Source organism: Calliphora vicina, chromosome 1 (assembly GCF_958450345.1).
Source record: "Calliphora vicina chromosome 1, idCalVici1.1, whole genome shotgun sequence".
NCBI lineage: Eukaryota > Metazoa > Arthropoda > Insecta > Diptera > Calliphoridae > Calliphora > Calliphora vicina.
Genome location: NC_088780.1, coordinates 97,111,140 through 97,138,224, shown reverse-complemented (window position 1 = coordinate 97,138,224; position 27,085 = coordinate 97,111,140). Strand labels below are relative to the sequence as shown.

General features: G+C 30.4%; 1 protein-coding gene across 1 annotated transcript; it reads left to right on the top strand.

Moving 5' to 3' along the window:
• Window positions 1-25: 25 nt before the first annotated feature.
• On the top strand, window positions 26-27,085 carry CDase (neutral ceramidase). Its single transcript, XM_065515206.1, has 9 exons — window positions 26-50; window positions 15,594-15,800; window positions 21,324-21,470; window positions 21,603-21,779; window positions 21,841-22,167; window positions 22,231-22,440; window positions 25,354-25,686; window positions 25,745-26,355; window positions 26,420-27,085. The coding sequence occupies exons 2-9, from the start codon at window positions 15,663-15,665 to the stop codon at window positions 26,601-26,603; spliced, it is 2,127 nt and encodes a 708-aa protein (XP_065371278.1). The 5' UTR covers window positions 26-50; window positions 15,594-15,662; the 3' UTR covers window positions 26,604-27,085.

Genomic DNA, 27,085 nt, shown 5'->3' with positions numbered 1-27,085 from the left:
TAAAGGATTTACATATTAGTAAATCGAGGATTAAACGTTGAACAGATCCGGTAAGTTCTTTCTTTAGACAAGTTTGTATAAACTAAAAATAGATATTTTTAATTTATTTTTTACTTATTTTTTAATAAAAATTCTGTACAAGTTATTAATACGTATTACAAATTAACGATTAGCATATTGTTTCTGATTCAGAATATTGTGAAACTAAAATACTTTTATAAAGTATTTGACAGACTCGTAAAGTATTAGCATCAAATTTGATCCAATATTTCCAACAGGATTTTGAGATGATTCAAATCTAATGAAACTTCTCTTTAATGAATTCAAGTATCGATAGGCGAACATTTTGGTAAAAAAACACGAAATTATGAGTTAAGAATTTCAAGTACATATAAATCATTGAATAAAAAATTACTTCCGAACCGTTCCGTCAAAAGAGTATTGGGTCCGTAACGCTTTCATTAAAGTAGTTCCCAAATAAAAATTTCGAACAAAAACAGCTTCTTTTAACGATGATCATGAAATGCGAAAACTAAAATAACATACATATCACTGGTGAAAATTGGAAGAAGTATCCATTCCTTGTATTGACTGCTCAAAAGGTCAATTTCTGAAGACCATAGAAAAATTGTATACCTATTGTCATATTGTGCAATGATCCTTGTTTGTTGGTTGCCTTTTCTTATTTCTCCTGGCAAACAAATGGGATCATGACGGCTATTGAGTACTTAATAATCGTTTTATTATTTTTTTAAGTATTCGATACTCAAACCGAGGTTAGGTTACATGGGTCGCCGGTTGATAACGAGTACACTCAAATACGTTGAGGTAATAAAAATTCAATCCCTAATTTGGCTCCTGGCGAATCTTCCCTGTGACAGTTCACATGTTTTAGTCTCCGCACTTGCAGAACGAGGCAATCACATACAAGGTGTTGCAGAGATTCTTAGTCCAGAGCATTCTATATATTATATATACAAGTGGTAATCGTAGATCGGTGTTTGATAACAGTTTATCTGTCCATTCATAGTTCATATTAGATATCACAACCAAAGGGACGAAAAAGTAACTGCTCGCCACAGATTATTCTAAGTCCCATTTATTGATTGCATGACTTTTCACATAGATATTAATGGTCGACAACTATATATTGAGTTCCTGTATAATTTTCGTAACCAAATCTGACAATTCCGGAATCAGGGCCCGTTTCCCTTAATGCAGATTGAGGTCGCATAATCCCAAAGTACAGAATTATAAGTTCTGTCAAGACTAGAATTTTTCATTTCCCGGGAAATCGGGATTCATTTTGAAGTTTCCCGGGATCCCGGGAATATCCGCTTAGAACAAATTATTCAATTTTACGAATGTAGACTTCGTTAAAAATTAAACAAATTATTTAGTTTTAAAATGTAATTGGATACAAATAAAAAAATCCACTAAAAATTTAATATAAAGAGATAAACTGACTCGATTTCTAATTTTGTCATTTGTATCGGAATGGCTTCAATTTTCATTAGATTTTGTTCTATCTTCTGTTAATTCGCAAATAATAAATATTATATTTTTTTTAATTTTGAATTGGCAATGTTTTGCTTTTTAAATCAAAAATTAAGTAAAGATGTTAATTAAAACTTAAAGAAAACCCAATAATATTAAACAAAATACAATTCAATAAAAGGTGGTTTTATTCCAAAAATTTTCGTTTTACTCGCTGACAGCCCTGAACATTCATGAGTTTTTGGAATAATTTGAATTATAAACTTGTTATTGGGTCTATGTGAGTTAAATCTTTTTTGTTGTATGAATTTTCTGAATTTGTTTTAGAGCTTTCAGCTTCTTTTAGAGAAAGTAAAGTTCAAAAAACATCACATAAAACTAAGGAAAATAATTCCCGAGAATACTCGCACAATTTCCCGAGATTTCGGTATTGAAAATCATGCGGAATTCCCGTGAAAAACTCTAGTCGAGGCATTCACTAAACACTTAGATAATGTATTTATCCCAACTGTTACACACTCTTATGCTACTCTGACGATTAGATAAATAAAATAAAATTGATAATCTTGAATACCTGATTTATTTCCGAGTATTTCCGTCCAGTATTTTGATTGCAAAAGGAGACCTATTAAAATGATAATAAAAAAATGACGGGAGCCCCATGGTACATAATAACATCCAAAGGGATTTAAATGGAACATTACAAAACGGTAGGAGATCAAATACTCCTGGATACTATACACTATATAGATTTGGTACCCTAGGGACTTCCTAATGGAGCACTTTTAGCGATATAGCTATAATAATTTTGCCATTTAAAAAAATTTAATTTGAAAGAAATATGATTTTGAAAACTTTTTTACAAACATTCGTAAAAATGGCCATTTTTTAAATAATTTTGGGAATTGAGAAAATTAAATTTTCACCAATGATCCTCTAAAGCATTTGTATTCGATACAGACATGCATGTTGGCATAGCTGTAAATTGTGAATATTTTTATTCAAAATATTTCCAAAAACTTAATTATTTTTGAATTTTAGTTATATTTAAAAAAATAAATTTATATTGAAATCATTCTATATTATTGAAAATAGGATACTAATTAATATATATCTATTTAGAATATAAAGCATTAAATATTATTTGATTTCAATAGAATACGATATTAAATAAATTATACTTAAAAGTTTTTAATAAACTTTTATAAAATTATACTAATAGTATTTGTATTTTAGTAACAATAAGTTGTATTTTATTTATTATATAATGAATAGATTTTAAAATATTCTAATCAATATGAAAACATGTAATTATTTTCAAATTATATTTTTATAGTAAAAATTAAATATTAAATTAGTTTATTCAACTAGTTATGAATAAAATATTATTTTACTTATTCGAAAATTTGTTGATAGATTTTATTCAAAGCAATTTTCTTTGAATAATTTTATTTCTCCAAAAAAAAGAAAAATATTTAAATATTCAACTAAAAATTTTAGAATACTCTTTTATTCATAGAAATTTTCTTTGAATAATTTTATTTGTGAAAATAAAGTCAAATATTTTAACAACAAATTTTTCAAAAATTTTATAAAAAAATATTTTTGTTTGTGAAAATGAGCTCGGACGATAAAGATTTTTCTTCCGAGGATTATGAAAAAGATCCTTCGGTCCTTCAAACAAAAACAATGCTCAAAAATAATTCAACGATATTTTGAACGTCTAATTTCACTTAGACCTAGGAGGAATGCCATGTAAGACGATCATTTTGAACAACTAGTTACAGTTAAAAACAGTTTTTAAAAATAATTCATGAATTTTGTTCTTCACAATTTAAATTTTATTATTAAACCTCCAATTGAAACCATTAATATGTGTCCATATTCTAGTGATAATCAATGATTAAGTAGTAGTTTTTAAAAATAGAATATTAGATATCAGAGAACTAACTTTTTCAACTCAGAATGCAATCAGAAGATATTTTACATCAGTATTATTGTGAAATAAAAATATTCTTTAACATTTATTAGAATTATTTCTATTCAGTAATTTTTGGAAAAATAAATTTATTTGTTTCAAATTTGTGATAAATAAAAATATTTCTAAAGTTTTATTAGAATTATTTCTATTCAATAATTTTTTGTTTGAATAATTTTAGTTTTTTGTGTTTTGTTTGAATAAATATTCCAAAGAAATTAGTTGATTTTATTTGTATATAAATGAAATAAATTTAAATTTTATTCAACTTTGTTTTATTTGAATATACAAAATTTTACTATTTTCTAAAAAATATCAATATAATTTAGTTAAACTAATATAAAATGATTTTATTTATAATTTATTTGGTTTTAAAAGATATAAATATGCATAAATTTAACTGTAAATATTATTAATAAATTAGACAAATACTTTATTTAACTAATAAATAATTTGGAAAATAAATATTTATAATTGGAAACAAAAACTATAATAATATAAAAAATATTTATATTTTGTATTTTATTCACAAGTTACAGCTATGCATGTTGGCAAATTCCATAAACATTTTAGTTATTCCATTATAGACCACTTGGAGTACCACACCAATATAGCTTATGGACTTGGTTACATTCTCCTGTATTAAGCTCCTGAATACACTTCTTAAAAACCTAACAGTACACTGTTCACTGCAAAATTACCTCTGTTAAAATGTGGTTTTTGTCTCTGCTAGTTAAGTACATACCAATTAGAATATCCAAAACCGAAAACCAGTCAACCGGGTTTTCAATCTTTGTAAACTCTGATGGTTTCGGTTTTTTTAACTTTTCGGTTTTTTGAGAAACCAGTTTTTGTAAGACGGTTAACCGGTTTTAATGAAATATATTTGCTAAAGTTCATTGAAACATATTTATGACAATATTGATTTATTTTATATAAAATTATAGCATTTGGCAATATTTCGTAAAATATATAAAATAATTGCATGAAGATAGAGCCTTAAGAATTCCAAAATGCTAAATTTACGAAGATTTAGTACACAATTCTTAACATATTTCCTATTAGCGTCCACAAATAAAAATAAATTAAAGGAGACCTTTTTCTTATTAAATAAGAATTTAATATAAACCGGCTAACGGGTTTTTTTACGACAAAAACCGAAACCGTTTAACCGGTTTTTTTAAAAGACAATCAAAACCGGTTTTTTCAAAAACACACCTTTTCGGTTAAACCGGAAACCGGTTTTTTAAATTTGCCGGTTTTTTGGACATTTTTTTATCTTCAAAAAATTATCACACATATGGTCATTATCACACATATCATGTCATAATGTCCTAATATTTTACAATGGTTTGAAAATTTTGTTATTGGCTTTCAAGCAAAAAATATGCTAAATTAATACTACTCTGTATGCTATGTTTATTGTGTTATCGTAACCAACCAGCGGAGACCTGCGCCGAACCCCTAAGAGTCGGTTAAGCCGAGCCTCCGAGTCGAGAAATATTAGGACATTATGACAATATGACATGATAAGAGACCTTGTGATTTAATCAATAATTAATAATTGGAAGCCAAAAATTATATTTTTTATGAACAAATGTTTATGTTACAAATTATGTCTTGCAATATCATTCCTCTCGAATTTGACTTCTGGCACAAAAACTGATATTGACATTTAGTAGTTTCGATTACTACGATCTTTCAATAAAACAATCCGAATATAATTTTTAACTGGTGATTGATTGATTTTTGAAAATGTTTAATAATTTTTCATTAACAATCGTCTGTTAAGCTACTAAGTTTAAATATTATGTTAATCTAAATATAATTCTTAAACACACTTAGTAATTCGTGCTCGTCTAAGTCCATAAGAATAAAAGTTATTCAAATATAGAATAGGAATATTAATTTAATAAAAATCAAAAGTACGAGTACGAGCACATTCATCCATCCAAACACGCTTTGTTAAGTAAATTTATTTATTTTTTTTTTTTAATAATTTATAAACTAAAAATGTTTGCCACCTTTGAGCAAACATTAACAACTCACATGCTCATCCCATTCATTCATTTATCCCCAATTTTTATTTGAAAGCTTCTAAATAAATGTTTAAACATAAAAGAGAGAATAAAATGAACTATTTGCTTTGGGCACTTAAACGTTTTTTTTAACTTTTATTAACCTTTTGATAAATTATTAAAGTAGACAAATTTGTTTCCATTTCTCTACTCTAAGGCTTAGAGTCTAAGCAAAGTATTTTTTAATACAATTTATTACTCACCCAGAGTGCAATTTTTTATGGAAAATATTTTTATTTTATCATTATTTATTTTTTTTCAAAAATATAATTTTTTTGTATTATTGTTATAGATACGAATACTACAACTTGTTGGAAAAATAATAATAAAAAAAAAATAAAACTCACTTTCAATGTCATTAAGCCGCTTGCTTGATACTTTGGTACGAGTGTTAGACATAAGAAACATTAAATAAAAAAATAAATAAAAAATAATTTAATATGCAAATAGTGTAACAATATTAAGCTGAAGTTTAAATAAGTTTAATGCTTGTTTTTGTTGTTGTTTTGTTTTTTTACAATAATTAAATTCCACTAGTGTTTTTTTGTTTATAAACAAATTACCTGTTTGCAATATTAATTAATAAAAATTTAATAAAATAATTCTGAAACAATTAAAGAATATTTAAAATTATTTATTGGCTCTTTTACTTAAGAATTCATGAAATATTCTTGCTTTAAAATTTCAGAATAGTTTTCACTTTAAGGAAATGAAAAATCAAATATTTATTTCCTATTTCCTAGTTTAATGTAAGCTTTTTAAAATTTGCGCACTTTTTTGATTAAATTGATGTTTATTTAAAATTAACATTTCAAATAGTCAATAAGTTGGTTTTTGTTAAATGCTTTGTTTATTGTTTGTTTATAATTATAATACATGTGAGTAATCACGTTTTGCTTTTGAATTTTCAATTCAGATTATTATTAATTTAATTTTTAAACAGCTAGTAACAAAAAATATGTCGTGTGTAATATTTGTGAGTACATGACCACAAATTATAATTAAGTTTTATTTTGATATTTAAAATGCAAGGGTTAATACTTGTGCTTAACGAAAAATAAAAATTTATCATTCTTCTTACCATTCTTCTTTAGTATTTAATGATAAATATTTTTTTTATATCCCACTATTATATTTTCAACAAGTATCATTTGGACCAACATTTCTGTATAGTGTAGTATGCGAACCATTCACCAGTTCCCAAAATGGTCACTAATCCTCTAAAGAAAATTTTTCAATTCTAAATTTCTCAGATCCCTAGATTATTTCTGTTATCCCACTATTACAGTTTCCAAAATGGTCGCAAATCCTCTGAAGTTTTTTTTTTTTAAAAAATTCAAATTTATTTAAATTCTAAGAATATTGCGGCTATCCCACTATTACAGTCCCAACAAGTACCAACATTTCATAGTGTAGTATGCGAAATATTCACCCAGTTGCCAAAATGGTCAATATACGTCTCCAGCAATATTGAATTTATTAAATCAAAATTTCTCAAATTCCAAGAATATTTCAGTTATTCTACTATTACAGTTCCAACAAGTGCCTCTTGGACCATCATTTCTATATAGTGTAGTATTAGATTCAAATATACATTTGTAAAATTATTTCAAGTCACTCAGTGGTATGAGAAAAAAAAGATGGAAATAAATCCGTAACTTCTAAACAATTAGTCCAATTTGAATAAAATTTCACATGCGCAAAGAGGACCTCATGAGCCCACCACGAGCGGGACCAGGGGTCCCCAAAGTAGGACACCTCGGTTATGTTCAATTTTAAAAATGATCGTCGTAACTATCAATTATCTTTTATAGCCAAGGAGATATTCGCATTTGAAAATTTAATTTTCAACATTTTTACCCACCCTACTCCAGTTTTTTGATGACCGCGGTTCCAAATATTTCCCGATTTCTTTTGTAGGATTAACAACAGATGTATATATAAAATAAAGAAAGAATTGTTTAAAAATCATGACTGAGCCCAAAGTTACATGCATTTGAATTTAAAGAAATTAAAAAAGGTGATTTTTCGCTATTTTTTTTGGAAAAAAGTACTTGTATTCTTTTTAAGTTATTTAAAAAATTTCTAAAACGAAGTATAATGAATTTGTACTTTTTGAAAAGCTAACTTTACATCAAATATTTTAAAAGAAAACAAAATTTATAATTTTTCACACCATTAAAAAAACGCCTATTTTTTATATAAAATTCAAATTTAGGGCTAAAATTCTCAAATGGAATTTTCATTAAAATAGGACTAAGGGTTTAGAAGTTACAAATTTATTTCTCTCTTTTTTTTTTCTCATACCAATGTGCGTCAGGTATTTTTGATTAGTTTATTTTTATACCCTACACCACCATAGTGGGGAGGGTAGTATGCGTTTGTGCAGATGTTTGTAAAAATATTAGTCTAACACCCACCTTAAAGTATAATCACTTTCTGAGTCGATTAAGCGATGTCCGTCCGTCTGGCTGGCTGGCCATGTAAACCTTGTGTGCAGAGTACAGGTCGCAATTTTGAAGATATTTGGATAAAATTTGGTACATATAATTGTTTCTGCCCAAGGACGGAGCCTATTGAAATCGGTCCATTATTTCACCTATCTCCCATACAAATGTCCTCAGAAAATTTACAAATTGTTCTCCAAATAGAATTCGGGCTTGACCGACCATACATTCTTACTTTATTTACATATATATGTTCCTTTCACTCATCGATCGTTACACTTCATTCGACTTATTTTCGGAGGGTGTGACCTATCGAACTCCATTTCCGCTTCCTTATTTCCGTTTTGATAGGCTGCTGGTTTGCCTCCACCCAAAGTTGCTTGTTGGCTATTGTTACAGGCTAGAAAATCCATAAGAACTTGCGGAAGCATTTTTTGAGAAACACTTGAAGACATTGCGTATCATGTAATGCCATGTTCTAGGTCTCACATCCATACAACAAAGTAGATTTTATGTTGGAGTTAAATAATTTTATTTTGGTTCGTTTCGAAAGATTAGATTATTTGCAAACTGGATATAACTGGACAAATGCTCTCCCTGCCTTATTAATGCGACTGGATATATCTGTTTTTGAGCCACCAGTTGTATCAATAGTGTGTTCTAAGTAGCAGAAGGACTTTACATCTTTATTATGTTGGGCGAATACGAAGAAACTGCGATCTGTGTTACAATTGATGCGGAGCGATTTTGTTTTGGGTATATTTATATTCAGCGTAACCAGTTATGGAATCTCACTGATGGTGGTAATTTGTGACTTCATCCTTGAGAATGAGTGGCTAAGTAGACATATGTATGTCATTGTTATAATCTAAATCCTCCAACTTTGCCGAAAAAGTTTGAAGACCAAGAATTGCAGGCAATACTCCATGAAGATTGTTGTCAAACTCAACAACAGCTTGCGAAATCATTGGGAGCTACTCAACTCAACGAAACGTTTGCGAGCAGCAGGATTCATCCAAAAGCAGGGAAATTTGGCACCATACGACTTGAAGCCAAGAGACCTTTAAAGACGATTTTGCATGATCGAAATGATGCTTGAGCTCTATAAAATAAAACAATTTTTGCACCGAATTATTAATCGGATCTATTACAATAACCCGAAGCGTAAGAGATCGTACGTGAAGCCCGGCCAACTAGCCGAATCGACACCAAAGCCAAATATCCATGGCGCTAAGATAATGGTCTGTATTTGGAGCAAAAGATCTTCACCAGATCTTCACATAGAACCTTTGCCGAATGCAACTGATTCGTTTGAAGCGAGCATTTGACGAAAAACGCCCAGAATATGCGGCCAGACATAAAACCGTAATATTCCATCATGACATCGCTTGGCTACATGTTGCAATACCTATTAACAAGTATTTAGAATGAAGTGGTTCAGAGGTTTTGCCTCACTTGCTTTATAGTGTAGACCGTGCCCGTCCGATTACTATTTGTTTCGATTGATGCAGAATGCTCTCTCTGAGATACGCTTCACTTTGGAACAGAGTATCCGATATTGGCATGATTCGTTCTTGGCCTCAAAAGATGAACAGTTTTTTTTTGGCTCGGAATCTACATGTTGAATAAATTAATATTATACAAATGTTTCAAAATAAAGGATAAAAATTTAAACAAATTTCCCGATTTCAACCAGTTTTCATATCGGTTACCAAAATGTTCAGTTATCTTCAGAATTGCAACGTGTTGTTAGATTAGTTACAAGTTTTGCATGGATGTAATTGATTTTTAATTTTTAGTGGTTTGAGAAAATATTTAGTTAAATATTTGATAAGTATTGATTACTTAATACAAAAGTATTGAATAGGGAACGTATCTTAAATTTACAGCACCAGTTCCTGGACAACATCGATGTTTTGTTGAACAAAAATCAATGTTCCGAAGTGAACGACTATTACGATTGAATTAAAAATTCCAAAGGAACATACTGATCAAACTGATTAGAGTTTGAGTGAAAAACGTCCTCCACATTTTCAAAGATTTATTCCTTTTAATATCCCGAGATTCTAAAAGATATAAGACAAAACACAATTAAATCTAGTAACAAGAGGTTGTGAGGTATTGGTAGAGAAAGGCAATCCATCTATAGATATCATCTGCTCAAAGTGGTTAGATTGTACTGTAATAATACCTTTTGATAGATCAGAATTTGTCTATACCCAACAGCTTCTAAAGCTCTTCTTAGGATGTATTTGATTTGAATACAAATTATGGAATTATTCTAAAGTGTACATTGACACTAAATATATTTTGAATAAATCAGGTCAACATATTTTCACAATTGGTATTTACAAACAAAATAATGTATTCGCAGTTTCTCAAATGAGTTTTGATAACTGTTCTTTATTAAGAATCTGTAGCCCTAATATTATTGCTACTTAGTGCTCTTATAATAAATAGCTTGACTTTAAGTACAGTCTTGAGATGTGTTCAAAGTCCATTCTCTTGCAATATACTCCACTATCTGTACCATTCTCTTTCTAGGAACCATCCGTAGAAACTTCAATTCCATCGATATTTCGATTTTCGGTCATACAGTTATCTCTCTCTGGTATAAGGCATCTAGAGATAATAGACTATATTCTAATATTTCCAATAATATAACTTTGCCTCAATAATGTCTTAAAGGCGCTGAGGCCAAATTAAATTGAATTAAACATTTTTGTGCAAATAAATAAATATAAAAAAATTGGCGTTAGGTTCATCTGGGGATTTTAAGTTCTTTAAAATTGAACTTGTTCGGTTGGTGATGTCGAAATTGCTTTAAACCTCTAATCCGCAAGAGAGCCTCAAGGCATGCATTACAAAACACCAATTATCTCAAAAAGTAATTATAATTTTTTTTAAACTTAACAGTGACTTCAGTTACAGATTTGTTAACATTTTCCTCGAAGGTCGATATTCATTCTGACTTTTAGTTTTTGTTCTATCACGTGATATTTGTCACATATTGAACTGGTTTCAATTATTTCATAATTAAATCAAGTATTCATTTGCTCAATAACAAAATTTCTTGATATTTTCTATTGAATTTTGAGTTTTGAATTTGATTATTTTGACAATTGAATATACAATTTTCATTATTGGTTGAATTTCAAATACAAAAATTATTGAATAGATAATTTTCGCAATTGAAAACACATTTTTGTTATTTTTGTGTGTCAATTACGAAAATTATCTATTCAATAATTTTTGTATTTGAAATTCAACCAATAACGAAAATTGTATATTCAATTGTCAAAATAATCAAATTCAAAACTCAAAATTCAATAGAAAATATCAAGAAATTTTGTTTTTGAGCAAATGAATACTTCATTTAATTATGAAATAATTGAAACCAGTTCAATATGGGATAAATGTTTGAATTGAAATATAATTTTTTCTGTGTAAGAAAAATCAATCTGTGATAATTTAACATTTTATACATCTACAATGGTTTTGCCATATATCCCATCAAAAGTAGTCAACCTCGTTCCAGTGCATAAATATTGTGTATAAATTCTTCTATTAACTTAATCTGTGGTTGCTCTACAATGGAATTTGCAGTACAACCATTGCCTTACTCTACAATTTGCTCTGATATAAATAATAAATAAAATAACATTGCCATACAATTGAAATTGCTCGTGGTAAACAAAATTAATTTTACATAAAACATGTTTAGCATTTTCTGTGCATCTTACATTCATGTTTTGTTGATTGTTTCAGGGTCAAACTGGCAAAATCATGTTTCTACACCTGTTACCAGTTAATTGACAACAACTATTTGAATTTGCCAATGATACTTACTCTATACATCCACATAAATATATGGAGCAATCTAAGCAGATGACTCAGTTCGATGAAAGGGAATCTATAGGTAGTTTCATTGTATATTCATAATGATGTTTTAAGTTAAAACCTGTTTAAACTTTTAAAGATGTTATAAATACTGGCAGTGTTAATGTGAGACCTGATCACAGCTAAACTACTACTTGATCAATAAACATATGATCTCCAAATGCATTACGAGCCAAATTTCATATTATTAACTCGTGCCTTCTCGTCCCTGAAGCTTGTAAATGCGTTTTCAAGGGTAACATTTTGCGTCTTAGTTTTTGCTAATACATATTTAGTTAGTTATATTGGAATAGTAACGTGCTCAGAATTACATTTCTAACAATATGGAAAACAAATTTTCAAGTTGTATTGCAATCTCAGATGTATTTCTCAACTACTTCTCGGAACTACACGCAGAGAAAAAATATAATTGGGCATGGTTACTGTAACCATTTAAATAGTGTTACAAGATTTTTAACAATATTATAGTCACAGTAACTATTTACATTGTGGTAACCATAATATGCTTAATTTACGATTCACATGCCCAACTATATTTTTTCTCTGCGTGTAGAAGGAGTTTGTTCTAGAATCGATCTTAAAAACTGTGTAATATGGGTGTCAAAAGTGAGTCAATTTAAATGATAAACTTTTGATCGTATCCCATAATTAGAACAAATACTGATTGCATTTAATCCGTTGTTGCATATATGCAACAACGGATTAAATGCAATATTATTCTTTCGTAGGGTATTGAACTTAATTTATTTATAAAATAATATTATTTTTGAATTATCGGTTGCATTAAACCTAAGATGTATTAATAACTTTTAATGTGAATTATATATAAGAGATGTATTTTTATAATCAATTCACATTTTTCATTTCACGAATGTAAGAATTAAATTGATAAATACTACGTAATTTATCTACAAAAACCAGTTCAATTCATTGATAAAATTGAATACTTTTCAAATTGATTTTTTCTCGTTTTTCTTATTATTTTTCTTGCAGTAAAAAAAAGTTCATTAAACCTCTTTGTTCTTTGTTTACAAATACGAATATAAACAATAATCATGCTTTTGTTATTATTTATTGTTTTAATTGTGTTTTGCTCTGTAAATAAGTTCAACAAAAACAAACAACAACAACTAATAAACAGCTATTTTCTGATTTAAAACTTAGAAATGAACAACTGACAATGGGGAACATAACAAGTAAGAGAGCTATATTCGGCTGTGCCGAATCTTATATACCCTTCACCAAATTATACTTCCAAATACAAATTTTAAATATTTTTAAGAATACAAAATTTATTTTTTTTTCCAAAGTTGTTTTTTCATTTTTTGGAAAAAAAATTTTTCGAATTATTTTTATTTTTTTTTTTAAATTTTAAAAAATTTTTTTTTGTTTTTAAAATTTTTTTTGGTTAATAAAAGTCGGTTAAAAATATTTTTTCCGACAGAGGTCTTTGAAATATCTTTCATGAGATATCCATATTGATTTAGTAATCCAGATATAGGTCAAAAATAGGTAAAAAATCGAGGTTGTCCTGGACCGAATTTGCTGATTTTAAATAGGAAACTTCTCGAAAGCATGTGTGACAGAATTATGGAAGATTTGGATCGCGAAGATATCTGGGGTCTTCAGAAAATTGATTTCAACATACAGACAGACAGACGGACATGGCTTATTCGATTCAGAATATATATATACTTTATAGGGTCGGAAAGTTATATTGTACAAATTACAAACGGATCGACAAACTTATATATACCCTGCATTTGAATGAATCCTGCTGCTTTAAAACTCAACGTTTATTGAGATTGACAACAATCTTCATGTAGTAATGCCTCCAATTCTTGGTCTTTAAACTTTTTTGGCTGGCCTGGGCGATATTTGTTCACCATTAGCATTGGGGAGGGTATTATGCGTTTGTGCAGATGTTTGTAACGCCCAAAAATATTGGTCTAACAACCACTTTAAAGTATACCGAGTAATTAAACGATGTCCGTCCGTCCGTCTGGTTGGCTGGCTGGCTGGCTGGCTGTCAATGTAAACTTTGTGCGCAGAGTACAGGTCGCAATTTTGAAGATATTTCAATCAAATAAGGTACATATTATTTTTTCAGCCTAAGGACCAAGCCTATTGAAACTGGCTGAAATCGGTCCATTATTTCACCTAGCCCTCATACAAATGTCCTTCCGAAATTGGACTTTATCGGTCATAAATGTTTCATTTATAAATGTATCTCCACAAATTTCGCTTCAAATAAGTTTTATATATACAAAATTCATGTTACCAAATTTCATGTTACCGGACTATAATAAAAAAATCCGTATCAAAACTCGCTCTGTTAAATATTATAAACCCTGATTATCATAGCGGAACAGCCTATATATAAATTCCATCATGTGCCACCTGCCCATCTTTTCCCGTTTTCCTAGAATTCGGATTCATCCTCGCAAGAATATTAAATTTTGATTTTGGTAAAAATTAATTATCAAAACTCGCTCTGTTAAATATTATGATCACTGATAATCATAGTGAAACAGTTTATCTATAAATTCTAGCAAGTTCCATCCTCCCTCATCTCCCGTTTTCCAGAAATTTAAATTCATCCATCAATTGTAAGTAAATTTTAAAAATTCCGTTTCCATCATTAGTGGACTATTTGTTCCTACCGTGTGGTTATTAATCCATCTTGAATGTTAGTGATAAGTGCTATGTTAGCTTTTAAACAGAACTCTGTTAAAGGTTCGAGTCTAGGGTTTTAAATTTCGAAATTTAACTTCACACTCATATAATTATGACGATAATTATGCAGCGAACGAATGAAATGCATGTTCTTGAGGTAGTGTAGTTTAGCAGCCTCTCCCGCTCATTCTACTGAAGTAGCAGTACCCATTTTGCATTACTTTATTAGCTTACCTCCTTGCCTGCAATATTTCCATATAAATGAAATTAATTTGGCCAAGCGTTTAGAAGATACGAATTTAGTTCCACTAAATTGGGGTTTTCTCCCACTGTGCGTAATTTAGAAAATTCAATAAATTTTATAAAAATTTCTTAATTTTCAAATAATTTAAATATTTAAAAATTATTTTCGTTAATGTTTCTGAAGTAGGGCGATACTGACAGACAAAAAACCTAAGTCTGTTGTCAAAAATCTAACCCTCATTTTCATAATATCTGGTTATCGTTTTCCATAACGATATACTTCCAATTAACTTTTTTTTTGTATGAGAACTGTCAGTATATCGTCACGATAAAAAATAACCAGAGATTGAGAAAATGGGGGTATGTCTAGCAACAACAAAATAGATGTATTGCGTTGTTGTGTCAGTCATAAAATTTGGAAGAGAGTAATTATTTTTACTCCCAGCTTACTCTATGTTGCGCCTCTAGTTCTACCCTATGGTGTTATCCTTAACTTATTCTAACCAATAATTGAATACTTTTTTGTTATATAATCGAAGCTTTACCCCAATACGATAGCAACTGGTTTAACATGTTTGCCACTAGTTAACAAAATAACACAGTGCTCAACTTTTGCTCTTCACTGTGTATCGTGTTATCAGCATGTCAACTTATTTATGAAATAATTATTTGTTTTTAAACAATTTGAAAGTTTTATCATTAATTTGTAATGCACATTTATTTTTTTTTAAATATAAAGTAGTAATAATTTATTTTTCTTTGTTTCTTTTACAGTTTCAACTCCGTACGACGCCATTTTTTTAGAATACTCCCTTATGAGTTGTTAAAATATCTTTATTGGAAATGAATTACAAATTTTATAGTATAGCCAGTGTATTGGCATTATTATGCCTTTCATCTTTGGTATGGCAAACGGCGGAAGCCTATCAACTTGGATTGGGACGAGCCGATATTACTGGACCTCCTGTGGAAATTAATTTTGTAAGTATCGAAAAACTCTATTGAAATATGTATGAAAGGAAATAAATTTAAGTTTTTCCAATAGCAAGTAAAGGGTATTTCATTAAACACTTCCTATTTTTAAATGTAAATAAAACAAAGTGTGTGTGAGAGATATCATCGTAATTTTTTATTCATTTGAAAGGACTATCGATGCCATTATGTATGGAATATAACATCGTGCAAATATCCGTCGAGGCTTCGCTGGGTAGCGCTCATCCGAATGTTAAACTTTCCATGGCATTGGTGCATAAATCAGGCAGAATATTTATTGATGTAATGGGTTATGTTGACTTTGAGGGCCGCTGTGGTTTATTCGCACAGACCTGCGACTTAAGAAAATCCGACAAGAAAAAGTCTAACGAGGTCAAATCGCACAATCTTGTTGACCAGTTCACATCACGTTCACGTGAGATGACAATGCCCTCAAATCGCTCTTGCAGAGTGTTAAATATGGCATGAGTTGTGTGGCACGTATCGTGCCACCAATTCAGGCCAAAATAAGTTGGTAATCCACGGCTTGGTCAACATCGTTCTCACAGCAATATAGACAGATGACGTCGCACCCAAAAAACCACACCAAAAGGCGACTTTTGATCTTATGTGGATTGTTATCTTCTCCAATTCGACAATTTTGTTTATTGATGTACCAATTCATACAGAAATTAGGCCTCACTGCAAACTAGCAAAGCACGTGGAACGTTGCCGATCTATGATGAATTTTTTGATCATATTTTCAATCGTTTTGGCATTAAGTTCTCGATTTCTTGTTGGATATTATACTAAACCTCCAAATCGCCCAAACGAAACATGAAGTTCCCCGAATTTTGTATATTTAAATATAAATTGAGATGATAAAATTCGGCAAAATCACTAACAAATTATTCCGTAATAGTCGCGAGTATTCTGCGTTCTTGAGGACTTTATGTTTCGATGTTTTTTCGCCGTGAATTTATACTACTACACAATGGCGAACTATAGCATTATTCGAAATATTTATACCGAGAATCTCACTTCTTTCAAAACCTATTTTAGATGGTTTTCAGAGAACAAATTTTCTGGAACTTCATAAATGGAAATTTATAAATCTATTCAATTTGAATAGAATGAAGAAATATATCATTCGTTGAGCTGATAATCATTTCTGAACATGAAGAGGAGTGGCAAAGTTAACATTCAGCCTTATCGTGTAAGGCGAAAGATCAAAGATAAATCTAGAACGAAACTGTCTTTCACAATATGGCTGATTATCCTACCTTTGAGGGTTATACCACTGAGTTTGAAAATATTTTCTTTTCGAAAATATGGACTCTACTTAATTGGTATTGAATCTAATATATTTTAACCTTAACAGATATGATTGATCCTAATGTAGATTTTTACATAAAACATGTCTTTAAAAAACTTGTCTCCAAATTTTCTCCTGGTATTCACATGGTTTTATTGAAACATGAAAAGTCATTTGGGTATTGTGGACGATATGTTTTTGTTATCTACGAATTAAAGGACAGTCACCATTATCGCGATTGGCGTAAGCGTTTTACGTCATCGACAGTTTCGTTCTAGATTTAGGATAAAATTCAGCCTGTTTCTTTAATCTAATACGAAACTGTACTAACGAATTAAAACCCCTGCGGCAACCGCGATAAGAGTGAATGTTTTACCCATAAACTACCGTTACCAAAATAACTGCAATTACGGTTCCCGGCAAAATACCGTTCCTGAAATAATCCAAATTAGCCTTACCGTTACCTTTTAACCGTTTTGAATCGGTAGCCAACCTTGATATAATACGAACTACTGAACTTGACAACTGGAACGATTAAGTCATCCCATCATATCAGAGAAAGAAATATTTCAATTATCTCTTCCCCAACTTTAATACGAAACATTCTGATGTGCAGTGAAATAGGGTTGGTTTGGAAATTAGTACAGACAAAACGAAGAAAGTTCGAGAACTTACTAACTTACTTATGATAAAGAGTTGCAATTTTCAGTTACGGAATATTTGTATCTATCTTTATAAGGACTGAGATCGAAAATATCTAAACACACGTTTTTTCCTAAAAACTTTTAATACACGTATTATTGGATTTTTTTTTATCAAGTTACGTTTGTAAAGCACGTCAGTTATTATGTTTAATATTAATTAGGTTTATTTGTTATTAGTCTGATTAAAATGAGTGACGAGAAAAAAATGCGTACTAATATTATTAAATATTTTTAACAAAACCCAACTTGATTACAAACTGATTCCAATGTTATTAAACAGTATCGGGAGAACTTGTCCGTTGATAGAAAATCTGGTTCATGTATAAGGAATGGTCCACATGATGTTTCAAAAGCCAATAAATAGAAATCATTATCAAAAGTCCTCCCAACAGACCTCAGTACTCGAACTATTTGGTACGAAAAGTTAATGTCAATGCAGGTTTAAAAACATACAAGGCTCAAAAAGTTCCTGACAGGAACTCTGCTAAAAATTTAGAGGCCAAAGACAGAGAACGGAAATTGAAATCAAATTTTATACAAAAACAAGTAAGAGTGCTATATTCGGCTGTGTCGAATATAGGTATTTTTAGGTAAACAAAATTTTATTTTTTTCCAGTTGTTTTTTTCATTTTTTGGAAAAAAAAATTTTCGATTGTTATTTAAAATTTTTTAATTTTTTTCTTTAAATTTTTTTTTTTAAACTTAAAATTTTTTTTTTGTTTTTTCAATTTTTTTTGTGAAAAAAAAAATTCGTGTTAAAAATTTTTTTTTCCGATTTTGACCCATTGTATGTCCATCTTACTATGGTCTTATATACGTCGTTGCAAATGTCTTTGAAATATCTATCATTAGATATCCATATTGTCTATATTAATGTCTTAGTAATCCAGATATAGGTCAAAAATAGGTCAAAAATCGAGGTTGTCTTGGTTTTTTCATCATATCTCAGCCATTTGTGGACCGATTTTGCTCATTTTAAATAGCAAAATTCTCGAAAGCATGTCTGACAGAATTAATGAAGATTCCGAAGATATCTGGGGTCTTCAGAAAATTGATTTCAACAGACAGTCGGATATGGCTTAATCGACTCCGCGTCGGAAATGAAAAATGTAGAAATTACAAACGGAATGGGTATATACATACCCTTCTCACGAAGGTGAAGGGTATAAATATACCTACAGCATAATGGATGACGAAACGTATGTTCTGGAAAATGTTTCGCAGCTCCGTGTCAATATTTTTATATTGCTGATGCTCGAGGGAATATTGTAGAAAAGTTTAGGACCCAAAAGCAGAAAATGTTCCCAAAAAGTTCGTAGTATGACAAGCAATATGCAGTAATGGCAAAAGAAGCCAAACATTTGTTACAAAGGGCTCTATAAATACCGAAATTTACATCCAGGAATGTTTACAAAAGAGGATGCTTCCATTCATAAGACTTCTTAATGTGTCTACTTATTTTTGGCCTGTCACTATGGTAAGCAAGGGTTGATTGAGACAAGAAAAATAATTTGTTATTTGTACCAATAGAGCCAAATCCTCCAAACCGCCTGGAGCAAAAGCCAGTGGAGAGATATTGGGATATTGTTAAAAGAGAATTGAAGAGCACAAAAAAGATGTCCAAAAACATGGTAGATTTTAAACGCATTCGAACAAAGTTGTTTTTTTTTTTAAATTGTAATAATAATTTCAGTCACATAAAAATAAAACAAAACTGTAAGTTTAGTGGTTTAATTTTCATTAACATACATGCACAAGGTGGGGCAAAAGTAAACTTCCGATGTTTTTTGGCAGTAATTAACAAAAAAATTAAAAACTTTGATTCTTCTTGTGGATTATTTTTATTTTGTCTTTTAATTTTTTTTACATTAAGTCGAGAATATAATGTCATGTAAATGGCCGCCGCCACAGTTGATTGTCATTTGAGCCTTTTTTATGGCATTTTCCATCACTTTGGCCAAAACTTCCGGCGATAGGTCCTCATATTCTTGACGGATATTGTCTTTAAGAGCTGCAAGAGTCTGAGGCTTGTTGACATAAACCCGCGACTTCAAAAAGCCCCACAAAAAGAAGTCTGGAGCGGTCAAATCAGGCGATCTTCCTGGCCAGTGCAAATCGCAAAAACAGGAGATTAGGCCCCGGGAAATGCATCCTTCAGCATATCGGTTGTAGCACGTGCAGTGTGTGTCCTGTTGGAACCACATGTTTTCCAATTCCAATTCGTTAAGTTGCGGCAAAAAGAACTCGTTGATCATTGCTCTGTAGCGCTCACCATTCACAGTAACCGTTTGGCCCGCGACGTCTTCGAAGAAAAAAGGTCCGATGACTCCTCCAGCGAAAACAGCACACCATACAGTGACTTTGAGCGGGTGTAATGGCTCTTCGTGGGTTACACGCGGATTTTCAGTGCCCCAGAAGCGTAAATTTTGCTTATTTACGTACCCGCTAAGATGGAAATGGGCCTCATCACTCATCTGTGACGAAATTCACGTTGTGCCAAAGTCACCGACCGATTATTGGTCAAATAGTCAGCAATATTCCGCGTTCTGGAGCAGTGTAGCGTAACATTGTTTATTAACGTGTATTTCGCATGTGTTTACTACACAAATGTCAAAACAGAACTGACATTAGGGGCCAATCGCAAAATTTATAGCATTTTCTGATAGGAGGATTACTTTTGCGCCATCTTGTATGTTAAGATTTTGTTCGATCTCAGTCCTTATGTACTAAAAAAAAACTTAACATGTTTTAATCAAATGTCTTATAAGTTTTACTATGTTGTAAAACTGGCTGACTACAGTAGTACTAAATACTAAAACAAATTTATAGAGTGATAGCAAATGCTGGAACATTGAAGAAATATGTCAACAAGTTTAGACTGGAATCCACAAGACATTAAAAGGATGGACTAAAAGCAAATGATGTAAAAAGACGGCATAAAGTTGAAACGAAGTTAAGATCTTGAATAAATAATTATCCTGGGGCCAAATTACCGCATTCATGATCGAATGAGCTATCGTATCGAAAAATAATTTCGATATCGAAATTATGATAAAATGTAGTAAATTTCTTGCACGATATCGAATGCCATAATCTCAAATAAGAAAATTACGATCAATTTTACTCGATATCGAATGCGGTAATTTGGCCCCTGGCATTTTGGAGGAATTTTGCACAGGTCCTAAGTTTCTCAAGAATTTATGCGGATATTAATAGGGCAACGGTCTAAAATATTAGCCGAATTATATACAAAATAAGTTATTTCTTAAAATTATGACAAAATTACTTTAATTTTTATTCTCTCAGATCCATCTAAAAAGTTATAATTTTTAGAATTTTTGTTTAATAAAAATTCTTTAAATATTAACTAATGTTCTCTATCATATGGTATTTACTATTATAGTTAACTTGTGTTCCACTCCTTAACTTAAACGGAAAATTAATTATTTTCAACTAATACACATTTACTATTTGTAACTCGTTAAATAATAAAAAGCTTTATTTATTTCTTAGATGGGATATGCCAGCATCAAACAAGTTGGCCGAGGCCTTCACTTGAGACAATTTGCCCGCGCCTTTGTGGTTGAAGATGAAAATAATAAACGTATCGCTTTTGTGTCGGTAGACGCCGGTATGATGGGCTACGGCGTTAAGCGTGAGGTAATTAAATTGTAAACAACAATATTATTAATTAAAAATTGTTTTAATTGTGTTGTTCGTGTTCCACATGTTAAATGTTAACTGAAAATCTAACATTAAAAATATAAAATAAAAAAAAAACTTTAATTACAGGTAATTAAACGTTTGAAAGCACGTTATGGTGATATTTACAGCAATGAAAACGTTGTAATTAGTGGTACACATACACATGGTGCTCCCGGGGGTTTTCTAATGCATCTCTTATATGATATATCGATTTTGGGCTTTGTGCCACAGACATTTGAGGCCATGGCTAATGGTATATATTTGGTAAGGATCTCTATAACTCTATTAAATGTTATTCTTAAATCTTAATTTGTTTCTTTTGTAGAGTATTAAAAGAGCCACTGACAATATGGTGGATGGCAAAATCTATCTCTCTCGCACTGTGATCCTTAATGCCAATATCAATCGTTCTCCCACTTCCTATTTACGCAATCCAGCCGAGGAACGTGCCCAATATGAACATGATGTGGACAAAGAGCTAACTCAGTTGCGTTTTGTCGACCGGGAAAATAACATAATGGGCGTATTCAATTGGTACGCGGTTCATGCCACTTCCATGAATAATACCAATAAATTGGTATCCAGTGACAATGTGGGTTATGCTTCTTTACTTTTGGAAAAGGAATATAATGCTAATAAGGTGCCCGGAAAGGTCAGTGAAAGTTTAATTAAATTTTAAATTGAAATTAGTTAATGTTTTATTTTATCGTTTAAGGGTAAATTTGTGGGTGCTTTCTGTTCAGCCAATTTGGGTGATGTGTCGCCTAATATTTTGGGTCCTAAATGCTCACACACCGGCAATGCCTGTGATTTACTGACTTCAAAATGTCCCTCCAAAGAGGGTGAATGTTTTGCTTCTGGTCCTGGTAAAGATATGTTCGAAAGTACGAAAATTATTGGTGAACGTTTGGCCGAGGGAGCTTTGGTAAGTGGAGATTATTTTAAATTCATTGCTTATCAACATATCAGTCATTTCAATCATCAACATTGTTTTGCTTTTGCAATTAGTTTAAAGTGCTATATTTGGCTGAGTCGAATCTTAAATACCCTTCATCTAATTGTAAAAACAACGTTTGTTGAAAAAAATAGAGTTAAAAATTAATTTTCGAAATTTTGACCCATTGTTGGTACAAATGTCTTGAAAGGTCTTTAAAATACATTTCATTTGATATCCACATTGCTTATATACTTACAGAGAGTTTGTGTTGAGGAATGTTTATTAAGATCTATAAAAATGAAGGTAGTTTTAAAATGTTTGTGATAAATTTGGAACTAATTAGTTTACATTTGTATACCCACTATCAAAAAAGAAGTGGGGTATATTAATTTTGTCATTCCGTTCGAAATATAGGTCTGAGGGCCAAAACGTATATATATCCTGGGTCCTCACCTTTTTTTGAAAACAATTCGGTATCTCGGGAACTATAGGAGGTATTCTTAAGAAATTTCACATGGTTGAGTTGACGATTTACATTTGTTCAGCTTTCTAGCGCTAATGGGGGCCAGTGTGTGGCAGGCCCCTCAGAGTTGGTGACATCGGGTCTCCAATTTTTTAAAAAAATCTCCTACTACGACAGGGGTAGCGAAGCGCACCGGGTCATGCTAGTTGCTATTATAAGTATTAAATGTCCAAAAATATTAAAAATAGGGTCAGCCAAGTTTCTTTACATTACACTAAAATTTGTTTTTCAGAATTTATCAAAATTTAGACGGAATATACTTTGTCTTAATTTGTAGCTTTACACATCTTGAATAACATTCATCGTAGGTCAAATTTTTCGCGGTCCTATGTCGCAGCAACAAAATACGCATATTGTTACGTTTTTACCTTTTAACAAATTATATTTCAAAATAAAAATTTTAAATATTTTCAGGTAAACAGGATTTAATTTTTGTTTTCCAAAGTTGTTTTTTTTCATTTTTTAGGAAAGATTTTTTCGAGTTGTTTTTTTTAAAAAAATTTTAAATTTTAAAAATTTATATTTTGTTTTTTAATTTTTTTTTAATATTTAGTGAAAAAAAAAAACTTTTGGTGAAAAAAAAATTCGGGTTAAAAAATATTTTTTTCGATTTTGACACATTGTAGGTCCAACGCACTATGGTCTTATATACATACGTCCTGTCAAAGGTCTTTGAAATATCTATCATTAGATATCCATATTGGCTATATTAATGACTTAGTAATCCAGATATAAGTAAAAAATCTAGGTTGTCCTGGTTTTTTCCTTATACCTCAGCCATTTGTGGACCGATTTTCTCGATTTTAAATAGCAAACTAGCCGGAAGAATTTCGGAGTTATAGATGTATGAAAAAATTAATAATATAACATGACTGTGCCTACTTCAAAATAAAAATTTTAAATATTTTTAGGTATACAAAATTTATTTTTTTTCCAAAGTTGTTTTTTTAATTTTTTTGAAAAAAAATTTTTCAAATTGTTTTTTTTTAAATTTAAAATTTTTTTTTTTTTTAAATTTCAAAAATTTTGTTTTTGTTTTTAAATTTTTTAAAATATTTAGGAAAAAAAAAATCCGGTTCAAATATATTTTTTCCAATTTTGACCTATTGTAGGTCCAACTTATTATGGTCTTATAAAGCTCACTGCAAAGGTCTTTGAAATATCTATCATTAGATATTAATGACTTAGTAATCCAGATAGAGGTCAAAAATCTATGTTGTCCTTATTTTTTCCTTATATCTCAGCCATTTGTGGACCGATTTTCATTAATTTTTATTAAGGAAATTTGATCTGAGAAAATACAAATTCTAAATGAGAATATTAAATTATTATATATATTGTTACTAGCCAATTGAAAATTAATAAAAAAAATTTGTGTAAATTAAAAAATCTTTTAAATTGCTATATAATATAATATTTATAATATTTCGGTAACGATATTTTAACGATAACTGTAATTTCATCCTGAATTATATTATTAATAAAAAACAGTTAAGAAAGCTATATTCGGCTGTGCCGAATCTTATACACCCTTCACCAAATTATACTTCAAAATAAAAATTTTAAATATTTTTAGGTAAACAATTTTTTTTCCAAAATATTTTTTTTCATTTTTAGTAAATTTTTTTTTTTCGAATTGTTTTTTTTTAAATTAATTTTTTTTCAATATTTTGGGAAAAAAAAGCTTTTGGTGAAAAAAAAATTCGGGTTAAAAAATATTTTTTCCGATTTTGACCCATTGTTGGTCCAACTTACTATGGTCTTATAAACGTCATTGAAAAGGTCTTTGAAAACTCTATCATTAGATAGCAATATTGTCTACATTAATGACTTAGTAATCCAGATATAGGTCATAAATCGTGGTTGTCCTGGTTTTTTCCTTATATTTGTGAACCGATTTTCTCGATTTTAAATAGCAACCAAGCTGGAAGAATTCCGGAGATATTGATGTATGAATCGTGTATGTAAGTTATTTGGGGGCTTCGGAAAGGTGATTTCAACAGACATGCGGACAGACATATAGATAGACGGACATGGCTTAATCGAGTCCGCTATATATATGGATCCAGAATATATATGTATACTTTATAGGGTCGGAAAATTATATTATGGAAATTACAAACGGAATGACAAACTTATACCCTTCTCACGAAGGTGAAGGGTATAATAAGTTGACAAATCTGGTATTTTATTATTTTCGAAGTACAAACATTTGAATTATTAGGAAAATTAATTTTAAAATTTATATACGGAGTTTAAAGTGCATAGTAATTAATTAAGTTTCACCGAAATTTCATTCACATACATATATTTCATTCTTCACACTCCCAAAACCAATTCTAATTTCTTACTGCCTTATCTGTATCGCTTACCTGTAGCGCTTACTCAATGAAGCTAGCGAAGAAGACAATAATGGACGTGAAATCACTGGCGATTTAAATTACATTCATCAGTTTGTTGATATGCCCAATTACAATGGCACAACCTACAGTCCACTATTGCGTAAAATTGATAAAATTCGTGGCTGTCAACCGGCCATGGGTTATAGTTTTGCAGCGGGTACTACCGATGGTCCTGGTGCTTTTAGTTTTGAACAGGGTACTTTAACGGAAAATGCCATGTGGAATTTAGTGCGTGATTTTATTGTTCCACCCACCCAAGATGATATCTCGTGTCATTCACCAAAACCCATACTCTTGGCTACTGGAAGGGTAAGTTTAAATAACTTAATTATAATCTGTTTTTGATTAAATGATTTAACTCCTACAGGCCACTTTCCCCTATGAATGGCAACCGAAAATTGTGCCCACACAAATAGTGCAAATTGGTGATTTGATTATTACTGCGGTGCCTGGTGAATTTACCACCATGGCCGGTAGGCGTTTGCGCAATAAAGTAAGAGCCGTAGCAGCAGCTACTGGCGGCAAAGATGTTGATGTTATATTGGCAGGTCTGTCAAATCTCTACTCCAGTTATATTACCACACCCGAAGAATATCAGGCTCAACGTTATGAAGCGGCCTCAACAATATTTGGACCCAATACCCACACCATTTACATGGATGTATTTGAGCGTTTAACTAAGGCCATGTTAAGAGGAGAAATTGTTGATGCTGGTCCAAATCCTCCCTATATGAATGATCGTATGCTATCCATGAATACGGGCGTTATATTTGATGGTCATCCTTTGGACAAAGATTTCGGTTATGTTAAAAAACAACCCTCCAAGCAATACAAAATAAATGATACTGTCCAGGTAACCTTTGTATCGGGCAACCCGCGTAATAATCTATTCCACGAAAAGACCTATCTGGCAGTAGAACGTAAAATCAATGAAGAAAGATGGAAAGTTGTGCACACCGATGCCAGTTGGGATACCAAGTAAATAAAATAACACCATTAGTTTAATTTTTAAATTAATGTTATTTTTATTTTTTTGTTACAGATTCATTTGGGAGCGTACTCATTTGATTTTAGGTTTCAGTGATGTTCACATACACTGGTCCATCGGTCCCAACACATTACCCGGTGAATATCGTATACGTCACTTTGGCAATTACAAATACATTTTAGGTGGCATCTTTCCCTACGAAGGCCAAACACATTCATTTACGGTTATAGAAGACTAAAATATAACGAGTATTTTGGATTAAGAAATCAACTGTTATGAGGAATATAGTATTGGAGTCATCCCTCTCTTGAGGATTTAGTGTTGTTTGTGCTGTTTGGTCTAGTCACAGACTGTATGCTTCAGGGTGTAAATATTTAAAGAAAAAAAATAAAACAAATCACAAAATATTTTTACAAAAATTGTTTTAGCAATTTTTTCCATATTTATTATTATAAACTTTTTTGTTAATATTTTGTATATAAATTATAGAATAATTTAATATTCTATTTAAAAACTATACATAAATACAACCAAATACTTTATTCATAAAAATAATAAAGTTTTAGTAAAAGATGTTTATAAAGAAAATAATTTATAAACTTGTTAATTAAATTTAATAAATTTTTTATGAATAGAGTTCGATAATTTATAATTCCTACTTATTTAAAGCTTTATTTTTATAATTATGTAAATAAATTATAGTTATATAAAAAAAATAAA